At 44.4% G+C, this 21,822-nt stretch overlaps 1 protein-coding gene across 2 annotated transcripts; it reads left to right on the top strand.

Annotated features, from left to right (window-relative positions):
• The first annotated feature begins 14,732 nt into the window (after nt 1-14,732).
• On the top strand, nt 14,733-17,662 carry LOC119362952. Of its 2 annotated transcripts, none has more exons than XR_005173689.1 (2): nt 14,733-16,359; nt 17,239-17,507. XR_005173689.1 is itself a non-coding variant. In XM_037628233.1 (2 exons), exon 1 carries the CDS (start codon nt 14,856-14,858, stop codon nt 16,032-16,034), a length of 1,179 nt encoding a protein of 392 aa, XP_037484130.1. In that variant the 5' UTR covers nt 14,733-14,855; the 3' UTR covers nt 16,035-16,051; nt 17,239-17,662. The 2 variants fall into 2 exon arrangements, 1 of the variants encoding a protein (XP_037484130.1); XM_037628233.1 differs by having other exon boundaries at nt 14,733-16,051; nt 17,239-17,662.
• The last annotated feature ends 4,160 nt before the right edge of the window (nt 17,663-21,822 follow it).

Genomic DNA, 21,822 nt, shown 5'->3' with positions numbered 1-21,822 from the left:
TGGTTACAGAGAAAGGAATCTTCATATCCGAATCGCCAAGCTTGCCTTCCATGCAAAGGAGAGTCCCATCCGGACATGGGACGAAGTCTTCTATCTTGTATCTTCATAGCCCAATAGTCTGGCATATGCATATAATCCGGCTGTCCGAGGACCCCTTAATCCAGGACTCCCTCAGTAGCCCCTGAACCAGGCTTCAATGACGATGAGTCCGGCGCGCAGATTGTCTTCGGCATTGCAAGGCGGGTTCCTTCTACGAATACTCCAAAGTAGATCTTCAACATAAGAATCGTGTCCGGCTCTGCAAAACAAATTCCATATACCACCATGGAGAGCATAATGTTTTCACGAGTCCAATCCGCTGACAGCTTTTGCAACACGACATTACATCATTCGGCCATTATTTCGAATCGTTTTTCCAACCTGCTGCTCCACGCTTCATGAGGTGGTTTTATTGGCATGTCTTGTCAAAGCGGAGATCGTGTCCCCTTATTACGGGATTCCCATCAACACGGGCGTGGGTAACCCAACCGTCCCGTTGGTATGATTCCTCGGGAATATGCATGTTTTAAGGCCACGTAGGGGATGTTTGATATTCGTCATCTTTATAAGGAGGTCGAGACCCGCCTTTCTCCTCTACGCTACTCCTCTCGTCCTCCCACCTCGAGTTCCAACACCCAAGGTCTAGCCAGTCGCTTTGAACCCCAGGCCATGTCCGGATCCAGCTTTCAAGGCCGACGGACGGCTTCTCCTGTCACGGAAGAGGATATCACGAAGCTCAGGGAGGCGAGGTATTTGACCGCGGACATCCTTCACAGGCTTCCTGCACAAGGGCAGGTTATCCCTACTCCTAGACCCAATGAGAGGGTCGTATTTATCCCTCACTTCCTCCGGGGGCTAGGTTTCTCCGTTCACCCCTTCGTTCGAGGGCTCATGTTTTACTATGGACTAGATTTCCATGATCTAGCTCCGCCTTTGCCTGAAGCTTAAACGCACTCGCAATATGACTAAGAAGTGGGTTGTGAAAGAACATGCGGTGCCCCCATGTTTGGTTTTGGTAATTGATGACAATCTCTATAGACTAATGGTTGCCTTGAGTTATATTTGAAGGTCTTGTCCATAGGATTTTCTTGGAGTACATGTGTTGGTTTCAAGGAGAGCTTGTGTCGACCAATGTGCTATTAAGGAATTATCCAAAGATTGGTCATGTGAGAGTTGAGCTTATTGCAAGCATGTCTTGAAGAAGAAGATTGTGTGATCATTCATGCTTACCTTCAAGGCATCATCCAAATGAAGAGAGTTGGAAAGGTTCAAGGTTGATCAATACTAAGTCAAGAGTGAATCAAGTTGATCAACTCACAAAGCGTAGAAGATGTACCGAGAGGGATCAAGTGATCCCATGGTATGGTAAGCATTGTCAATTACGCTTTGTGTACTAACCCATGGTCTTTGTGAGAGTTCTTTGTGGGGTTAGGTTGCGGTGTGCACGTTCAAGTGATGCATCACGAAGAGATCAAGTGCTTGAAGCTTGCCGTCCATTGTGGTGACAATGGACTTGTGAAGATGTTCCGAAGAGTGGCTCAGCCATAGTGGACTATGAGGGAGCAATCATCTAGTCCTCATCGAGCCAACGCAATCAAGAAAGGTGGTCCAACTTAAGGGAGTCAAGATCGTCATCATCTAGCTCAAGTGGACCATGTGCAAGGCAAAGGTTTGCCCTTGATAGGTTTTCTATTTTACTGGTCTCGTGGTGGTAGTTGGGAGACCGGGTTATAGGATCGTTTGCCATACTATCAAGGGGGGCTCTCAAGTTGGTAGCTCGATCGTATCGTTAGTAGAGAGCTCAAACCATTGCATCCTTGCATCATGTTTGTTGGTTCTTGTTTGGTTCTCTTTGTGAGTCTTAGAGCTTATGGTCATCTTGATGACAAGCTTGAGTTCATCAAAAACGGAGTTCTCATGCGTCTTCTATGATGTTTTTGGTGTTGGAGGTTTTACCGGTCTTATTCGAGGAACGGTTCTCAAATTTTTCTTATGGGACTTTTCTATTTTGCTTATTATTGATATTTATTTCAAGATTGTGTTAGCTCTTGTCGCTAGCTTTCCAACAAACTTGGTTTCATCGAATTCGGAGTCCGTTTGCAAAAGTTGTGACAGTTTTGATGTTCTGAAAAGGCTGCAGCGGTACTACCGCGAATTGGAGCAGATGTAATTTTTTACTACCGCTCCAGAGCGGTACTACCACGGCTCCTACAGCGGTAGTACCACTCCGGACCAAAAAACGCGTCCCAAGTCCTGCGGGGGTAGGTACGGAAGTATTTTTTTCGTACCGCTCGCAAGCAGTAGTACCGCGATCCCTAGCGGTAGTACCGTGAGGACGAGCGGTAGTACCGCTCTGTGCGGGCTGTGAGCATAACGGTTGGATTTTCCCCCACCTATAAAAGGGGGTCTTCTTCCCCATTGAACCTTATCTCTTAAGCTCGTTTCTTCCCCCACTGTTGACCTTCTTCGAGCTTGCTAACTCTCAATCCCTCCAATGATTCTTGCTAGTTCTTGAGGGAAAAGAGAGAGGAGATCTAGATCCATGTTTCCACCAATCACTTTCTCCTCTAAGTGAGGGGAACCCCTTGGATCTAGATCTTGGAGTTCTTCATGTTCTTCTTTCGTTCTTCCTCTCATTTTCCTCCCTAGCATTAGTTGCTTTGGTGGGATATGGGAGAGAAGGACATGGGCACTCTGTGTGCCCTTGCCATTGCATTTGGTGCATCGGTTTGAGTTCTTCACGTGATACTTGGAAGTTACAAGTTGAGAAGCTTATTACTCTTGGGTGCTTGGTACCCTTGAGCTTGTTACTCTTGGGTGTTTGGACACCCTAGAGCTTGTTCCTCTTGGGTGCCTTGGTGTCCTAGACGGTTGGTGTTGTTCGGAACTCAATCATTGTGGTGTAAAGCTCCGGGCAAGCATCGGGGTCTCTAATTAGGTTGTGGAGATCACCCCGAGCATTTTGACGGGTACCGGTGACTGCCCCAAGGGTTGCCAAACTGTACGGGTTTGGTGACCGCCCCCAAGGGTCGCCATTTGTATGGGTTCGGTGACCGCCCTCAAGGGTCCCTTAGTGGAATCACGTCATCTTGCATTGTGCGAGGGCGTGAGGAGATTACGGTGGCCCTAGTGGCTTCTCGGGGAGCATTGTGCCTCCACACCGCTCCAAACGAAGATTAACATCCGCAAGGGTGTGAACTTCGGGATACATCATCGTCTCCGTGTGCCTCGGTTATCTCTTTCCCGATGCCTTTACTTATGCACTTTACTTTGTGATAGCCATATTATTCTTTGTCATATATCTTGCTATCACTTAGTTGATTATCTTGCTTAGCATAAGTTGTTGTTGCACATAGGTGAGCCTAGTTGTTTTAGGTTTTGTGCTTGACAAATTAACCGCTAGGTTTATTCCGCATTTGTTCAAGCCTTAACCGTAATTATTTTAAAGCGCCTATTCACCCCCTCTAGGCGACATCCTCGATCTTTCAATTGATATCAGAGCCTCGTCTCTCTTTGTTGGGCTTGCTCGCCTAGAGAGTAAACATGTCGACTAGGGGATTAGGATTCTCTAACACTCTTAGTTTCGATGGCACAAATTTTGATGTTTGGGTAATTCGCATGCTTAATCTCTTTAGGGTCATGGACCCAAATTTAGAGCAAATTGTAGATATGAGTTTTTCTCCTCCAAAGGATCCCCAAAGCTTATCTTTAGTGGATGAGAAAAACTCTTATCTCAATGCTCAAGCTTCTAATGTGCTTTTCAATGCTTTGAGCAATGTAGTTATATTTGAACTCATGTCGTTCCGGGATGCTCATGAGTTGTGGACAAAGCTTCAAGATAAATATGGTGTGTCCAAGATTTGTAAGGATGATCGTTCTCCCTCCACCTCCGATCGTGTTGCATTCTCAACTTCTTCTACTTCACCTACATGTGGTTTTCCATAAGGTAATGACATGGTGAGTAGTGGTGTTCATTGCAATGATGATAGTGGGCTTATTGTTGATAATCCTTCATCACTTTCTTATTGCAATGCTTCATCTTTGGACTTTAGCACTTCGAGCACTCTAAATGTTTCACATGCTTGTGTTGATAGTCCTTGCATATCATGTAGAAATTGCCTGACTAAATCTCATGATGATATGCTTGCTATGTCTTGTTGCCATGATAAAAATGCATCTATTTCCTCAAATTGTTGTGCTAACAATGTAGAGGAAACCCAACACTCCATGGAACAAGATGTGGTGTTTAATGGTGCCCCAAGGGATCCTACATCATCATCTATAGCTTTTTGCCTTATGGCTAAGGCGTCAAAGGTATCTCCTACTTTGAACCCCAATATGTCTCGATGATGATGTTGATGCTAATGATGATGATGATAATGATGAAGAGAATGGTAATGTTGCCTCCTTAAAAACTAAGGGGGAAATGATTTTTAAAGCTCTTCATAAAAATAAAATTGCTCGTTCCAACTTCATGGAAATAATGTCCATTGCCATTGAAGGCAAGAAATACATTGAGGAGCTAGAAACTCATCTAGAGGAGCATGAGGTCACCATTGAGAAAATGGAAGCTCATGAGCGTGATTATGAAAATGAGATTGCGGAGCTATCTAAAGCTCTTGAACATGAACAAACCACCTCCGAATATCTTGAGGAGACTTTTGCTCTAGAATTATCTAGAGTGAGGGAATCTCATGATAGAAATCTTGAGGTGGCCAATGATTTCAAAACTAAAAATGCTAAGCTTGAAGTTGCTCATGCTAGACTCCTTGAGGATTTTGAGCACCTCGAAAATGGCTCAAGGGTCATCAAGGGTGAGCTCATCAAACTCACCGGGTCTCATGCTCAACTTGAAGCTTCTTATTTAAAAGAGCTTGCCAAGTTGCCCCCTCCTATTATTGTTAATGATGATGCTTGTGCTACTAACTCTATTACTTGTGAAGCATCCATTTTGAAGGAGAATGTTGAGCTACACGCTCAACTTGAATTGCTATCTAGCAATTATGGGAAATTGGAAGAAAGCCATGGAAAGCTCTCAAGCTCTCATGATGATCTTCTAGTATCCCATAATGTGCTAAAGATAGCTCATGAGGCCATGATTGCTAAGGTAACATCTAGTGAGCCTCATGTGGATACTAGCACCACTTCTAGTCAAAATACTATATTGCCATGTGCTAGTCCTTGTAATTCATCTACTCACAATGTTGGTACATCTTGTGATGAATTGCTTTCCTTGCCTTGTTGCTCTAACGATGAAGCTTATACTTCCTCTAGTACTTGTGTTGAGACTAACCATGTAGAGGAAATCAAAGAGCTCAAGGCCCAAGTCACTTCTTTAAAGAAAGACTTGGAAAAGAGCCATGAAGGGAAATCCACACTCAACAATATCTTGAGTGTGCAAAAATCCCCCAATGACAAAGGTGGACTTGGATTCAACTCCAATAAGAAGAAGTCCAAGAGCAACAAGAAGAAGGGCCAAAAACAAGTCAAGAATTCGGCCAAGATTATTTGCTTCAAGTGCAAAACTGAGGCATCATGTTAGATATTGCCCATTGAAGAAGAATGCCATTGGTGACAAGCAACAAGGGAAGAGGCCACAAGTTCAATCTCATGCTCAACCTCAAGTTGAGGAAAGGCCACTTCCCAAGAAGACTCAAGTTAATGCCTCTCTTGTTGAGAAATCAAGTGAGAAGAAAATGAAGAGTAGACGTTGCTACTTATGTCATGAGAAAGGTCACGTCGCTTCTTCATGCACTAGTGGTAACTTATCCAACCCAATTATTATTGATAATATCTATTCTCTTGGGAAGGATAAGGTTGGCAATGTGTTTGCCAAGTTTGTTGGTACTCAAAGTGGTGTCAAGCAAAGAACCATTTGGGTAGACAAGCCTATTGTGACTAACCTCTTAGGACCCAACTTGGTTGGGGACCAACAAGCTCAAACTTGATAAATAGGTGTTTTGGAGGGCAATGGAGACTTGGCTACATTATGAAGATTTGAGCAGTCTTCATCATTCATATTTTCTCAATCCAAGTCATTAAGACTCTCAAGTTATGTTATATCCAATGTTCTTCCTTGCGGTAACTCGTACTTAAATTGTTTACATTGAAAGTTACTTGCCCCTCTGCATGTTTTGGTTTCGTTCCTTGCATGTGTTTGTATATGTTGTGCCTCCAATTGCTTATCTTGAGTAATCAAGTATGTGTGTGTTGGTTTGCACATCATATACATGTGTGTCGTATGTTGAGCCTTTATGCATCTTGTTTGTATCTTAGTTGGCTCTTGTGAGAGATTAATGGAATATCCCATTATGGGGGGAGTGATGTGCTTTGTGCACTTCGCAATCCTATAAAGGTGGGTACATGGGGAATACCACTTAGTATTGATATTACAAGATTATCTAGTCGTTATGTGGTATGTCTTCTCATGAGAAATTCAAATTCTAAATAGTCCATTAATTATCTCTTGTTGGATCCTTTTTATTGCCTCTTGTTAAGTTTTTATTGGTATCACACTATGGGGGAGTAATATGCTATGTGGATATTACAAGCCTAGAAAATGTGTACATTTGAGATATTGTCACCTAGAATTGATATTGTAAATTATCTTGTTCCTAGGTGGCATGTTAGCTCTACAAGTTGCAATTTGCATGTGTTTGGTGTGAAGATGATGTTGGATATCATTGCTATCTACCAACGGGAATTATTTCCAAATACTCCTTGTCTTTTGACAATTGGTACTCACTTATGTTTGGTACAAATTATTGATCATCTTTACATTGGCCTTTGCTTTTATTTGCCTTATCTCTTTACTAGGATTGTGTCAACTCCCATTGTTTTCCATACCACTTGTGGATCTTGTTATTTCCTTGAGCTTTTCTAGTGTTTGTACAGATATAGTGAAAGTGGTGATCCCAACTTGTGCCTTTTGTATTCAAATGCAAATTCTCTATAATGCACTAGTCTTGGGGGAGCTATCCTATTTTCTATGAAACACTCATCTTCTGATCCTTTTCAAGTGTGTGTTTGTGGAAGGCAAGTCATTTATTTTTGGTACTTTGTGCCATCATGAAACTTTGCAGAGGGCTTGGTTTGTTTGGAACCATTCTCTCTTTTGGGAGTTTGACACCTTTTTTGTGTGTTCCAATGGATATCTCATTCCTTGATGTATCTTTTAATGATATCTTCCAAGTGATGATTTCTCCATTTGGTATCCTTTTCACTTGGTTTTTCCTTGTATTTTGGTATCGGTTCTTGAAAGTCTTGAGCATGCATTTTAACTTCATGTAGTTCCTTTGGCATGTTTTCTTTCTTTGACCCAATATATAGGGGAAATTCCACCAAGTCTCAAGTTGGATGAGATGTGCATGAGATTCATTTTCATATCTATATGCACATATCTATGTGGAGTTCGTCCTATGTATTGTTGGTTCTCTAACTCTTTGGTCCCAATGAGTTTGTGTACCATTTTGTTTGTGTTGTTGTTCTAGGAACGATTGGAGATGCATTGGATGCTCGGCTGACTCACAAGGAAGGTGGTGTCATCACGTGCTTATTGGAGTCAAGCTAGGATGCTCAATGAACTACTATCTATTACCTTCAATTGGTTTCTTCTACATCCTTCCAGTAATTTCTCGGTAATAAGTATCTATTTATGCATTCTTTTCTTGCATTCAACCTTGTGTAGGTTGCATCTTGGCATGATAGTCATTCCATCTTGTGATACTTGTTCCCTTTCTCAAAGCATCTCAACGATGATCTAATGTTGCTAGTTGTGATGTCTTTGATAGTTGTGCGGTAGGAATTCATCTATATACAATAAGACCATATCTAGCCATGTGCTATGCTTCGAAGCAAATATCTTATTGCTATATCTATGACTTCCTTTTGGATATCTTGTTCCTTCGTGTTGTAACTATTCCGGGTGTACATCCTTTTGTAGATATATATCATCATGATTTCGTCTACCTAGAATCTTATACACTTGAAAGAAGTTGCATATCTAGATGATATCCTTTCTTTCACGTCCACCTTGTCTTTCTTTTGTTTTTTTCTTTGGTGGCTCTGTGAAAGCTTTTGCCTTGAGTGCGTGTCTTATCTCGTTGCATCTTGATGCACTCTTGTGTGGTGAAGATTATTTTCCTCATGCTTATCTCTGTGAGGCTTTTGCCATCTTAATTGGTATCCCTCGTCTTGATGAGGCTTTCGTCTTCTATCTTCACCATGGGTTGTCACAAGTGTTGGTTCTTCATTTTGAATTTTTAGTGTGCTTGTGAACCCTTTTGCTTGGTGTGTGTGGGGAGGACATGTCATGCACCTTGTATATCCACTATCCAAGACTATGTTGATGCTTAATGCTCATCCATACATTAGTCTTCTCAAGTGCTTTGCCATGAATCACACACATCATTTTGGTTGAGCCTTCTCTTAAGTTGCCTCTTTTATATGTTGCTCAACCATTTGTTTGTTGCAAGTTCTAGGCTTTGTTTCCTACATGCTTACTTGCACTTGTTGTGAGCTTCTACCGATTTTGGGGGAGCTATGATCCTATTTTGTGCACTTTCTATCCAAATACAAATATTCTTATGTGTGCACAAATCATGGGGAGCTTCTCTAGCTTATTTAGAACACTCCTTTGCTCATATCATAATATCCTTCATTCATGTGGCTCATAGGATCTTTGGTCTAGTTGGTTCAATTTATATCATTTGATTCCTTGCTTCAATTGGTATCTTTTGATTGCTCATTTGCTTGTTTCTCTCTTTGTTATGTCTTTGTGGCATATCATTCTTTTGCAATCTTTGGGCCTCAATATAGTTTGTCTTCCTCCAAGTATTTATCATTGGATATGCGTATTGCATTCCACTCAATTTTTGAGAGATACACAAATTATGGAGGAACACAATTTATATTGTCGTTCTAAGCTTTTCTCCCATTTTGGCAATCGATGCCAATGGGGGAGAAGTTTCAGAGAGTTTTGTGGAGAAGTTTAGAGATTTCTCCCCTCTTGCTTTGGTTTTGTTCCTAAGCATTTGCATCTCTTAGTCATGCATCATTGGTTGTTGCATTGCATGGTGATGCATAATTCCTTATATAAACTCTCTTGAAAGTGATTGTCATCAATTACCAAAATGGGGGAGATTGAAAGAACATGCGGTGCCCCCATGTTTGGTTTTGGTAATTGATGACAATCTCTATAGACTAATGGTTGCCTTGAGTTATATTTGAAGGTCTTGTCCATAGGATTTTCTTGGAGTACATGTGTTGGTTTCAAGGAGAGCTTGTGTCGACCAATGTGCTATTAAGGAATTATCCAAAGATTGGTCATGTGAGAGTTGAGCTTATTGCAAGCATGTCTTGAATAAGAAGATTGTGTGATCATTCATGCTTACCTTCAAGGCATCATCCAAATGAAGAGAGTTGGAAAGGTTCAAGGTTGATCAAGACTAAGTCAAGAGTGAATCAAGTTGATCAACTCACAAAGCGTAGAAGATGTACCGAGAGGGATCAAGTGATCCCATGGTATGGTAAGCATTGTCAATTACGCTTTGTGTACTAACCCATGGTCTTTGTGAGAGTTCTTTGTGGGGTTAGGTTGCGGTGTGCACGTTCAAGTGATGCATCACGAAGAGATCAAGTGCTTGAAGCTTGCCGTCCATTGTGGTGACAATGGACTTGTGAAGATGTGCCGAAGAGTGGCTCAGCCATAGTGGACTATGAGGGAGCAATCATCTAGTCCTCATCGAGCCAACGCAATCAAGAAAGGTGGTCCAATTTGAGGGAGTCAAGATCGTATCATCTAGCTCAAGTGGACCATGTGCAAGGCAAAGGTTTGCCCTTGATAGGTTTTCTATTTTACTGGTCTCGTGGTGGTAGTTGGGAGACCGGGTTATAGGATCGTTTGCTGTACTATCAAGGGGGGCTCTCAAGTTTGTAGCTTGATCGTATCGTTAGTAGAGAGCTCAAACCATTGCATCCTTGCATCATGTTTCTCGGTTCTTGTTTGGTTCTGTTTGTGAGTCTTAGAGCTTATGGTCATCTTGATGACAAGATTGAGTTCATCGAAAACGAAGTTCGCATGCATCTTCTATGATGTTTTCGGTGTTGGAGGTTTTACCGGTCTTATCCGAGGAACGGTTCTCACATTTTTCTTATGGGCCTTTTCTATTTTTCTTCTTACTGATATTTCTTTCAAGATTGTGTTAGCCCTTGTCGCTAGCTTTCCAACAAACTTGGTTTCATCGAATTCGGAGTCCGTTTGCAAAAGTTGTGGCAGTTTTGGTGTTCTGAAAAGGCTGCAACGGTACTACCGCGAATTGGAGCGGATGTAATTTTTTACTACCGCTCCAGAGCGGTACTACCGCGGCTCCTACAGCGGTAGTACTGCTCCGGACCAAAAAACTCGTCCCAAGTCCTGCGGAGGTAGGTACGGAAGTATTTTTTTCGTACTGCTCGCAAGCAGTAGTACCGCGATCCTAGCGGTAGTACCGTGAGGACGAGTGGTAGTACCGCTCTGTGCTGGCTGTGAGCATAACAGTTGGATTTTCCCCCACCTATAAAAGGGGGTCTTCTTCCCCATTGAACCTTATCTCTTAAGCTCGTGTTCTTCCCCCATTGTTGACCTTCTTCGAGCTTGCTAACTCTCAATCCCTCCAATGATTCTTGCTAGTTCTTGAGGGAAAAGAGAGAGGAGATCTAGATCCACGTTTCCACCAATCACTTTCTCCTCTAAGTAAGGGGAACCCCTTGGATCTAGACCTTGGAGTTCTTCGTGTTCTTCTTTCGTTCTTCCTCTCATTTTCCTCCCTAGCATTAGTTGCTTTGGTGGGATTTGGGAGAGAAGGACTTGGGCACTCCGTGTGCCCTTGCCATTGCATTTGATGCATCAGTTTGAGTTCTTCACGTGATACTTGGAAGTTACAAGTTGAGAAGCTTATTACTCTTGGGTGCTTGGTACCCTTGAGCTTGTTACTCTTGGGTGTTTGGACACCCTAGAGCTTGTTCCTCTTGGGTGCCTTGGCGCCCTAGACGGTTGGTGTTGTTCGGAGCTCAATTATTGTGGTGTAAAGCTCCGGGCAAGCATCGGGGTCTCCAATTAGGTTGTGGAGATCGCCCGAGCAATTTGACGGGTACCGGTGACCGCCCCCAAGGATTGCCAAAGTGTACGAGTTCGGTGACCACCCCCAAGGGTCGCCATTTGTACGGGTTCGGTGACTGCCCTCAAGGGTCCCTTAGTGGAATCACGTCATCTTGCATTGTGCGAGGGCGTGAGGAGATTACGGTGTCCCTAGTGGCTTCTTGGGGAGCATTGTGCCTCCACACCGCTCCAAATGGAGATTAGCATCCGCAAGGGTGTGAACTTCGGGATACATCATCGTCTTCGTGTGCCTCGGTTATCTCTTTCCCGAGGCCTTTACTTATGCACTTTACTTTGTGATAGCCATATTGTTCTTTGTCATATATCTTGCTATCACGTAGTTGCTTATCTTGCTTAGCATAAGTTGTTGCACATAGGTGAGCCTAGTTGTTTTAGGCTTTGTGCTTGACAAATTAACCACTAGGTTTATTCTGCATTTGTTCAAGCCTTAACCGTAATTATTTTAAAGCGCCTATTCACCCCCCCTCTAGGCGACATCCTCGATCTTTCAAGTTGTTAACGCAAAATCTCCTAGGCGGATGGCTACAAATTGTACGACGACTATTCCTGTTCTGGACAAACTAGAAGAAGTTCAACCGCTCTCTTCTCTCGAGCTTACTCTGCGTATAGCGGTAAAACTTTCCCTTCACCGCCATAACAAACTCCTTGCAGCCTACTAGCGCCAATGGGCAAAAATTAGGGAGTGTACTCTCGGTGACAAAAATTCTGCTTATATGCATGTGTGTGCCTCTGTTTGATTTAAAAAAAAATCAAATTCCCCTTCTGCATGTAAATGGGGCGGACGTGACTTCACATAGCGGGAAGGACGCGATTTTATGTACCTACTTCTCTAGTTTATTGGGGACTCAATCTACCTCTGTCTTTTCTTTTGATCTAGATGACCTCATGATCGGCTCTAAACTGACCCCTTCGCAAGCTACCTCTCTCACTGGGCCTTTTTCATTGGACGAAATTCGCGCTGCTATTCTAAGCATGAACATCAATGCAAGTCCAGGGCCCGACGGATTTGGTCCGGCTTTTTTAAAGCTAATTGGGATCTTCTCAAATTTGACTTGCTTGACCTCATGAATGATTTCCACAAAGGTACCGCTGATCTAGCAAGGATTAACAAGTCCTACATTGTGCTCCTCCCCAAACAAATGGGCGCCATGACCCCGGAAAATTTCCGGCCTGTGTCCTTGCAAAACTGTCTCATCAAGATTAGCTCTAAATGCCTAGCCTTTAGAGCCCAACCATTAATCCCATCTATCATTCACTAGGACCAATCCGGCTTTATTAAAAGCCGTGGTATTGCTGAAAATTTCACCTACGCTGCGGATATCGTCCAAACTTGCTTCGAACGTAAAAAAATCGTCTATAGTTCTCAAACTAGACTTTCGAAAGGCTTTTGACTCCGTGTCTTGGATGGCCTTGTCTTCCATTTTGAGAGCTAAGGGGTTCCCTTCGACCTGGTGTGATTGGATCAATAATCTCAATGTGACCAGCCAGTCAGCTGTGCTTCTTAATGGTAAACCAGAGCCATGGATCAACTGCAAACAGGGGCTTCGAGAAGGGGATTCGATATCCCCATACCTTTTCATTATTGTTGCCGACGTCCTTCAACGTCTAATCATACAAGCTTCGTCCAATGGCCGGCTCTCTCACCCGATCGACCCCCTCCATTGCTTGCCCTGTGCTCCAATATGCAGATGACACCCTCATCATCCTTCAACCAGAACATGATCAACTACAAACACTCAAATCTATCCTTCTTGAATTCTCGGCGGCCACTGGCTTGCACATTAATTTTCACAAAAGCACTTTCGCTCCTATTCATGTCGAACCTGGACTCGCTGTCCAGCTTGCCAATATTTTGGGATGCAAAGTGGCATCCTTCCATCAGTCTTACCTTGGTCTACCTTTGTCCACCCACAAAATCAATATGAAATACTTCCTTTTCATCATAGATAAGATCGACCGTCGTCTAGCTAGGTGGCGAGGGGTACTTCTATCTCTTGTCGGTCGTGCCATTCTGGTTCGTGCGGTCCTTAGGGCCTTACCTATCTACGCCATGACTGCTCTACTGCTCCCGGTGGGCATTGTCCAGGACATCGATAAATGATGCAGGTCCTTTCTTTGGGAGAGTCAGGAAAAAGTGTCTGGTGGGCAGTGTAAAGTGGCTTGGGAGCTTGTTTGTGCGCCGTTCTCACATGGGGGTCTAGGTTTCTCCTCTCTTCAACACTTAAACTCTTGCCTACTTCTTTCCCATCTAAATAAACTTCACTCGTACATTGCTTATAGGGGTAGCTCTCATCTTGCTCTGAAATATGGATGGTCTGATACTCATGACCTTGATTCTCCGCATCCCTTTCAGTCCAATGTTTGGCATGATATCGCCGTGGGGCTAGAATTCTTCCGTTCCATAACTAAGGTGGATATTAGTAATGGTACAACAACCGCTTTCTGGCTAGATCTATGGTTTAATGGCTCCACTGAAAACCTTGCAACAATTTTCCTTGCACTTTTTTCTCATACTCTCCGACCCGCGTCCACTGTCGCACGGGTGCTAGGCTATCCTGCTTTGAACCATGACTTGGCTCCTCGCCTTACTCATGCCGCCGAACTCGAATTGGGAAACCTTCGCGCTATGCTTGCATCTGTTTCCTTGAATTTGCAGGTGATGGATAAACGAACAATGACGTTTTGATGGCAAGCCTATGACTTGCAAATCTGTCTACAAGGCTGTTTGGATCAACAAGCCAATTGACCCCTTCGCAGCGACCATTTGGAAGAACTATGCACCCAACAAATGCAGAATTTTTCTTTGGCTAGCACATAAAAACCGGCTATTCACCGATGAAAAACGATTCAAAAGGGGGTTAACAAACTCCGCCTGCTGCCCGTTCTGCCCGGATATAGAATCAATCACTCACCTCCTCCTGCAATGCCACCACCTGCGTCTGTTTTGGGAAGAGCTAAATTCAATTACTGCCACACTACCAACGGACCTACACCAGCTCTGGGGACAGGGCCTAACCAACAAACCTCGCTCCACCATTATCATTGCTATTCTGTGGAATATTTGGAAAAGAAGAAATGCAAAAGCTTTTCGGAATGAACTTCAACCGATCAGCCTCGTAGCCCGCTCGGCTGCCGACGACCTCATGCTTTGGTCCAATAGATGCTCCAATGAGCAAGTTCTGCACCTTCTTCGAGATTGGAGTACCATGTTGTTTCACTTATCTATGAGATGGTAGCTTAATTGATTTGTACTCTCAACCCCCCACCCTCCCTTTCTCTACCTTGTAAATGTACTATTTTATCTAGTAATGAAATGGTTCAGGCTGGCGTAAGCCCGCCGTAGCGCCGTCAAAGAAAAAACTAAATTATTACTGTTGGTATCGTAATTGTTACGAATGTAATCTTTGTAAATCGTAGTAAATAAATCGCTGTAAATAGGGGAGATGAAAAATTAGAGAGGAAATCTTTTTAGAGGGTGGTCTATATAAACAGAGAGGGTGAGAGAGATGCTCACCATCAAGCCTCCAAGCGGCGATTTTGCTCTCACAACACTCACCAGCTGTCTCGGCGAAACGAGAAGGTCTTAAGCGCCGGTCTGACGGCTGTGCCCCCACAAGCACTCGCTGACTTCCCCCACTCCCACCCACACCCGCACCGCATGGATTCCTCCGCCGGTGGCGGCGGCGGGGAGCCGGCGCGGTCGCTGGAGATCGCCGCCAAGCTCCTCGCCGCGCGCGACCTGGTCGGCTGCAAGCGCTTTGCGGAGCACGCGGTGGACGCCGACCCCCTCCTCCCCGGCGCCGACGAGCTCCTCGCCGTCGCCGACGTCCACCTCGCCGCCCAGCGCCTCCTCCCCTCCGGCCGCCCTGATCCCCTCGCCATCCTCCAGCTCCAGCCCAACCCCGACAGCGCCGACGTCAAGCGGGCCTTCCGCCGCCTCGCCAACCTCCTCGCCCCTCGCCGCAATCCCCACCCCGGCGCCGACACCGCCCTCCGCGCCGTTGAAGAAGCCTTCGCCCACCTCTCCGAGAGCACCTCCACCGGCACCGCTCCCGCCCCTGCTGCTCCCGGCGGCGCCTCCGCCGCAGAAGATACGTTCTGGACGGTCTGCCCCCACTGCTGCCATGTGCACCAGTACGAGCGCCTGCTGGTGGGGCGCTCGCTCATGTGCGCGAGTGCCGGGTGCCGGCGAGCGTTCGTGGCCACCGAGCTCCCGGCGGCTCCGCCTATTGTGCCCGGCACCGACTATTACTACTGCGCCTGGGGTTTCATCCCAATGGGGTTTCCTAAGCCCGCTGATCTGAGCACTGACTGGAAGCCGTTTTTCCCGATGCCACGGGATTCATCTGCTCCACAGCCAGCATCTCAGCCAGCACCTACGGATAATTTTGGTAAGCAGAATGTTGGGAATAATGTTGGAGTTGGACATACTAATGCCAATGCACCGCCATCAAATGCACATCCTGGGAATAAGAGTGCTGGTGGTGGCACTGTGGCAACAGGGCCGCCTAGAGGTAAAATCAAGAAGACAGCAGCCCGCAAGAAGGTTGGGGGAGGCCTCAAAAAGCATGCTTCTGGCGGTGTGGAGAGCGGCATTGAGCCATCGTTGCTTGGGCCTGACTGGAGTGAAAATGCAGAGAGTGGACACACTGAGAATTCAAGAGGAATTAACATAAATGAGGTGGCAAAGGCAACTGATGACAGCATGATGTTGCATTTTGGTGCGGATGGGGACATTGGGTTTGATTTGGATGTTGATGCATCAGATGATATAATGGAGAATTTGCCTGACCTGCCGTTCCTGAGGGAAGATGACAATTCCAGGAGGATGTTTTAGTTGATGCGATTGGTGAGGTATATTCCATCAAAATGGTGTAGGATAGCATGGTTGGAGGAATTCCTACATAGACTGCTCCTTTGCTGTCACTTTTGCTTTTAATTTCGTGTCTGTCATGTTAGTCTTATGTTGTGTGGTAATCTATCCTGTGTCTATGGGTAGCTGGTAATCTGTTGTAGCCTCTAGATGAGTTCTCCAAAAGTCTGTAGACTGTAGAATATCCCCAGATTAGTTTGGGGATTCATAGTGTTTGTCGTCCCCGAAGCAAAGCAACTTAGGGAGCTTATGGTGAAGCAAATAATGCACCCTGCATGGATGAAAGAAAGTAAGTTTAAGGCTCGCCTTTATTTGCAAGGCCATTGTTTGAAATTAACTCCTGATTGCATGATTCTGTTTGCACTGTTCATATTACACAAAGTTGATCATGTGATGCTTTTGATTTGCGGATGCATGCCCATCGCTATTAAATGGTGATCCCTATTCAACAATTCACCAGCCTTATTGTTGTCATGATCATTATGTTGTTAGTACAATTCATCTTATTGATATTTCATTTTATTGCCTGTTTATCAAAAATAATCTCCATCATATAATTTATTTTGATCAGAATTTACATCAGAAAAGCACATTATTACGCTTTCGCTTGAATTTTTTGTAAAACTGTGAAGCGTATCCAAATGATACGTTGGTCACGTGGAACAGCTATGAATTAGACTTGTGATAAAGCTCGTAGGTGGCTATAGCAGAAAAAGTAACAGTGACTAAATGCCAGTTTGCTCCTTTTATGTGGACTTAGGTTCTGTAACACTTGGTGGGCTTACAATATGCTTTCTACAAAATGTATTGTGCTAATACTGTATCATACAGTCAATGAGCTGCATTTTATAATCATTCAAGTTAGCTGTAAGTTGTGTTTTCGTATGCTACTATCAGGAAGTTTAATAGAGTAGTACATCATAAAAAGGGTCCATAGAACCGTCTAATAATTGTCTGCAAAGTTTAATTGAAACTGCAGCGAACCACAGCTGTGGTAATTTGCAGAGATGTATTGAACACACAACACATGTTTGTCCTGAAACTGTGCCATTGGATCCCTTTCTCTGTGTGGTTCATCATATCCTCGAATCGCGTGGACTATCTACTGGCTTTTTGCTCGGATGAATATATTCGAGTTTGAACTGATGTTTACGCCCTTTTGTTTCAGATATCTGGACCGCAAAAGCCTTTCTCTGGTGACATCAGTGCAACTGAATAAGAAGAGCGAGGGGATTGGTTTAGGGACTATCGGACATCAGTAGCTTGCAAAACATACTTGCTCTTTTCTGTTGTTCGCTTAGCTGTTCGTCTCCTAGCCTGAATTGTGAGCGGAAAATTCTAGCGGTGTCTCTTTTTGCGACTTGTTCGCCGTGTTAATTATCAGGCTCCAGTGTCGCGCTTTATCCTTGAATTGCAATCCTGTCTTTTGCTGCTGGAGTTGTTGTGTTTCGGTGAGCGGCAGCTCTCTCAAGTGTTCCTTTCTCGTTCCCTCGAAAAAAAAGAGTAGTTTCTTGCCTGCACCCTACATGTGTGTTGTGTGTCTGGAATTCTGAATTCCTGATGTTGGAAATGGCTCGATCCTTGGATCATGATGTGCTGGAGACTTGGGCTGTGAGCTATGGTGCATTTTTTTTGAACTATCAACAGTAGGAGTACCTCCTACTGCTTTTAAATTAAATAAAGAATATAGAGTATGTACATAGTAGCTTACAGCCCACCTCACATTTTGTGAGTGGGGGGAGTGAAAATCAGGTGAGAAAGCTCAACAAGGAAGAAATAAAGGGTTTATGTTTCTCCTTCACTCTGAGTGAGGAGGGCAAAGTCCTCTCTAAACCTTTGAGCCAGGCTTCTTTGGAGGGAATGATCCCTCTGAGGCCTCGTTTGGTTGCAGTAGATCCCTGGGGGATCCCGGCCTTGTCCCCCGGGGAAGAAGCCACAGGCTGACTTCACCTCGGGCAGCCCACGCCGCCATTTGGAAGCCCACTATCGGGAGGGACCCCTGCCATTTCCATGGCCCTTCCCCGGGCGCGATTTCCTGATGTCATCAGGTCAGGCAGTAAATCCTCGACAAGCGACGCCGCAGACTCGAACTCGATCCTCTTGAGCATCTTCCTCCAGCGACCGCCCGCCTCTCCGGCCAAAGCTTCTCCCTCCGCCGGCGGTGCCCCCTCCCTCCCCTCCTGCCAAGATCCTCTGCCAGGTGATGTCGACGGCCCAGTGGTCAGTTTCTACTTCTGACGAGATCGAGACTACCCTCATGGCTCCTTTCTCTGGTGAACAACAATGTCTCCTCCGATGAACAACAAAGAGCGAGCTATCGGAATCTTGGAGCTCTCCCACCATTGTCAAATTAACGGTGAACACAATCTCTGCCTTCCACTCCCCTCACCTAGATGATGTAGATTTAATTGCTTCAGTTCTTTGTTTTCTTGTTTGGGCTTCCCGTCAGCCAAATGATGATGTTGATTTTCCACGGGATTTCAATTTGCACAAGATAATTTCACCCGGGGTGGCTCTTACCTGGGAATAGCTCCCCTAGCATCCAAATGAGGCCTGAAGTGCTTATTGTTCCTCTCTTTCCAAATGCTCCATGCAGCCAGCAGAAATGTTTCCATAAAGAGTGGCCGGTTCCATGAGTCTCTTGCAGATGAGATTTTTTGTAGTCTAGGCTCGTCTAGATGCCATGAAGGATGCAACGTCGGCCAGCAGGCTGAACTGTATGAGCAATCGAAGAAAAGGTGTTCAACTGTTTCCTCAATGGGAAAGCCACATAATATGCGATCATGATTGTTTCCATATTGTAATGTCTTCGTTTCAACATATTCCTTGTGTTGAGCCTGTCCAACGGTAGAAGCCAACCGAAAATTTTGATCTTCATCGTTGACTTGGACTTCCATAACCATTTATAGCTCTGGTGAGCTTGTAAGTCACGAAAGCAAAAGGTGCAATATTTGTGTGACGTAAATTCAGCGGTCCCAGACATAGGTCCATTTGTCAGCATTAGGTAGGGTTTCGCTCAGAGCTACGTGGCTTGTCTCGGATTGAAGTTCTCGAATCTCTGCATGCGCATGTATAGAGAGCGGTAGGTGAAAGGTTTGTCCTAGTGACGTGGTCGCCAAGAAATCCCTAACGGTAGCGTCTTCACCGATGACGAAGGAAAATGCTCTTGGGAAGGACTCAGCCAGGATGGAATCGCACCATAAATCTTTCCAGAACAGCACATTGCCACAATGCGACACATTGACCTTAGAGATTCCTTTGTAGACAGGCATTAGCTTAGTGTCATCTCTCCACCAAAACGATCCACATGGATCAGAAGCATGTGGTATTTTTCCTTGGTAATATGTGTTCCATAGGAGTTCCACCCAGGGTAGGTCCCAATGATTGTAGAATTTATGTAGGTATTTCAACAGTAGAGCATCCCCTTGTATTCTGAGATCAAGAACCCCGAGCCCACCACATTCCTTCGGTATGCACACCATGTTCCATGCTGCAAGGGAGTTACATTTGTCCCCTTGATCAGTTTTCTTCGTCCAAAGACTTTTGCGTCCGACTGTGTCTAGTAATTCAATGATCGTTGCCGGGAGTCTAAGGGTGCATAGGGCAAAAATTATTAGCGACGTAATCACTGAGTTTAAGAGAGATAGCTTGCCTCCATAAGAAATCATGGTGAGTTTGGTCGACAACCGTCTTTCTACGCCACAAACCAGGGGCATTAAAACTTGCACTGTGGGTCTGGTAGTCCCGAGGGGGAGGCCAAGATAAGTAAATGGCATTTTTCCAACAGTGCATCCAAATATATTGGCCAGCACTTGAATTTGTTTCACCTCGCAGTTGATTGGCACTGGAGTGGATTATGAAAGTTGATTTTCAGGCCAATCGAGGTCGGGTAGTTAGATATAATGTTTTTTAGGCGAGCTGCTTGGATTAGGCATGCAGGGAGGACCAGGATTGTGTCGTCTGCGTATTGAATGACTGGGTAGTCCGTTTGAGTAGGGCAAGGGAAATGTAGTTGGATTTGTCCTTGTCTAAAGGCATCATTGATGGCTGCTTGGAGAAGATCCGTTGCAAGGACAAAGATGAGTGGAGATAATGGGTCTCCGTGCCGAACACCCCGCTTGCAATGAAATTGTCTCCCTGGGGTCCCATTGAGTAGAACAGAAGATTTGCCCGAGGAAAATATGCATCTAATTCAATTCAACCACTTTGCGTTGAACCCCATATTGGCCATAATTTCCAGAATTGCTTCATGATCAATGGTATTAAATGCTTTGGCAAAGTCTAGTTTTAGGAGGATAATTTCTTTCTTTGACGCTTGGCATTGGTAAATGTACTCAAACGCCCAAGAGAGGCAATCTTGTATAGATCTCCCTTTGATAACCCCGTATTGATTTGTGTGTATGCTCTTCAAAATGATTTTTTTTGTAAACGTTTGGCAAGGATTTTGGTGATTACCTTGAGGTAACAATTGAGCAACATGATTGGTCTAAAATCATTGACTGTGCATGGAGAGTTTATCTTGGGTATCAACGTGATATATCCTTCATTTATGCTTTCTAGATTAAGATTGCCTTCATGGAATTGGTGACATATCTTGTAAAAATCCTCCTTTATAATGGGCCAACATGCCTTGAGAAATACTCCAGAAAATCCATCTGGGCCTGGTGCTCGATCTGCAGGCATGGAGTTGATGACGCCATCTATTTTCTCATTGGTCAACGATATCGTGAGTTGCTCAAGATCAGCACACCTTTTAATAATTCTTGGCAGGTCAAACTTCATATCGTGGTGTGCTAAAGTACCTAGTCGTTCTCTAAAAGCTCGAAAGATGATCGATTCCTTGCCCACATGATCTTCAATTGTGGCCCAATCAGTCATAGTTAAAGAAGCGATATTGTTCCTCTTGTATCTTTCGGACGCCATAGCTTGAAAAAACTTCAAATTTTCATCACCCAATTTAACCCAACGCATGGTGCATCTCTTCCTCCAGTACTGCCGCTGATAAGATAAGAGTCTGAGCAGGTGCACTTTTAGGATTCTTCAGAAGTTCATCTCGGGAACCGTGAGTATTCTTTTGTTCTCAAGTCCATCAAGCTCATTTAATATTCTATTGGAGTTCTCAATAGCTATAGATAATTTTGATATGTTCTTACTCCGGTGCTTGAGATTGTGTCTTAAGTTTTTGAGTTTTCTAGAAAGAACGGTTGCACAATTAGTAGACTTGACTGGCCTAGCCCAAGAGTTCTGGACAACATAAAAAACCAGGGTGTTGGATCTAGTAGGTCTTGAAACTGAATAATTTGGACCTTGGTATTGTCGTTTCAATATTGACAACGCACAGTGTATGATCTGAAACCGGTTTTGTGAGAGGTTTTACCGTAGTATTGGGATATGAAGAGGTCCAGTTGTTCGTCGTGAAGAACCAGTCGATTTATTCAAGCAATGAACCAATATGCACGATGCTCCAAGTGTAGGTGCGCCCTTTAATAGGTAAATTCAATCAAGCTTTGGGTTCGTATGAAATCATTGAAGGTATTCATATCTGAAATGTTCCCTCTAGGCTTATTCCTGTTATCGGGGCCTCGAATAAAATTCAAATCCCCAACAAAGAGCCAATCTTCATTTGGAAGGATGTCCATAGTAAATAGCCAGTTTGGTGCGTTGTTTGCCTTGATAGGGTCCATATACATTCGCTAAGGTCCAGTGTTGGGCAGACTGCGTCGATTCAAATCGCGTAACTAAAGCAAATTCT

The sequence above is a fragment of the Triticum dicoccoides genome, chromosome 2B, assembly GCF_002162155.2.
Source record: "Triticum dicoccoides isolate Atlit2015 ecotype Zavitan chromosome 2B, WEW_v2.0, whole genome shotgun sequence".
In the NCBI taxonomy this organism is placed as follows: Eukaryota; Viridiplantae; Streptophyta; class Magnoliopsida; order Poales; family Poaceae; genus Triticum; species Triticum dicoccoides.
The sequence above is the reverse complement of the archived record's forward strand: the minus strand, read 5'-3'. Positions and strand labels throughout refer to the sequence as shown.

Excerpts from the sequence above, each read along its gene's own strand:
- LOC119362952 (XM_037628233.1), top strand. The coding sequence starts at position 14,856 with ATGGATTCCTCCGCCGGTGGCGGCGGCGGGGAGCCGGCGCGGTCGCTG.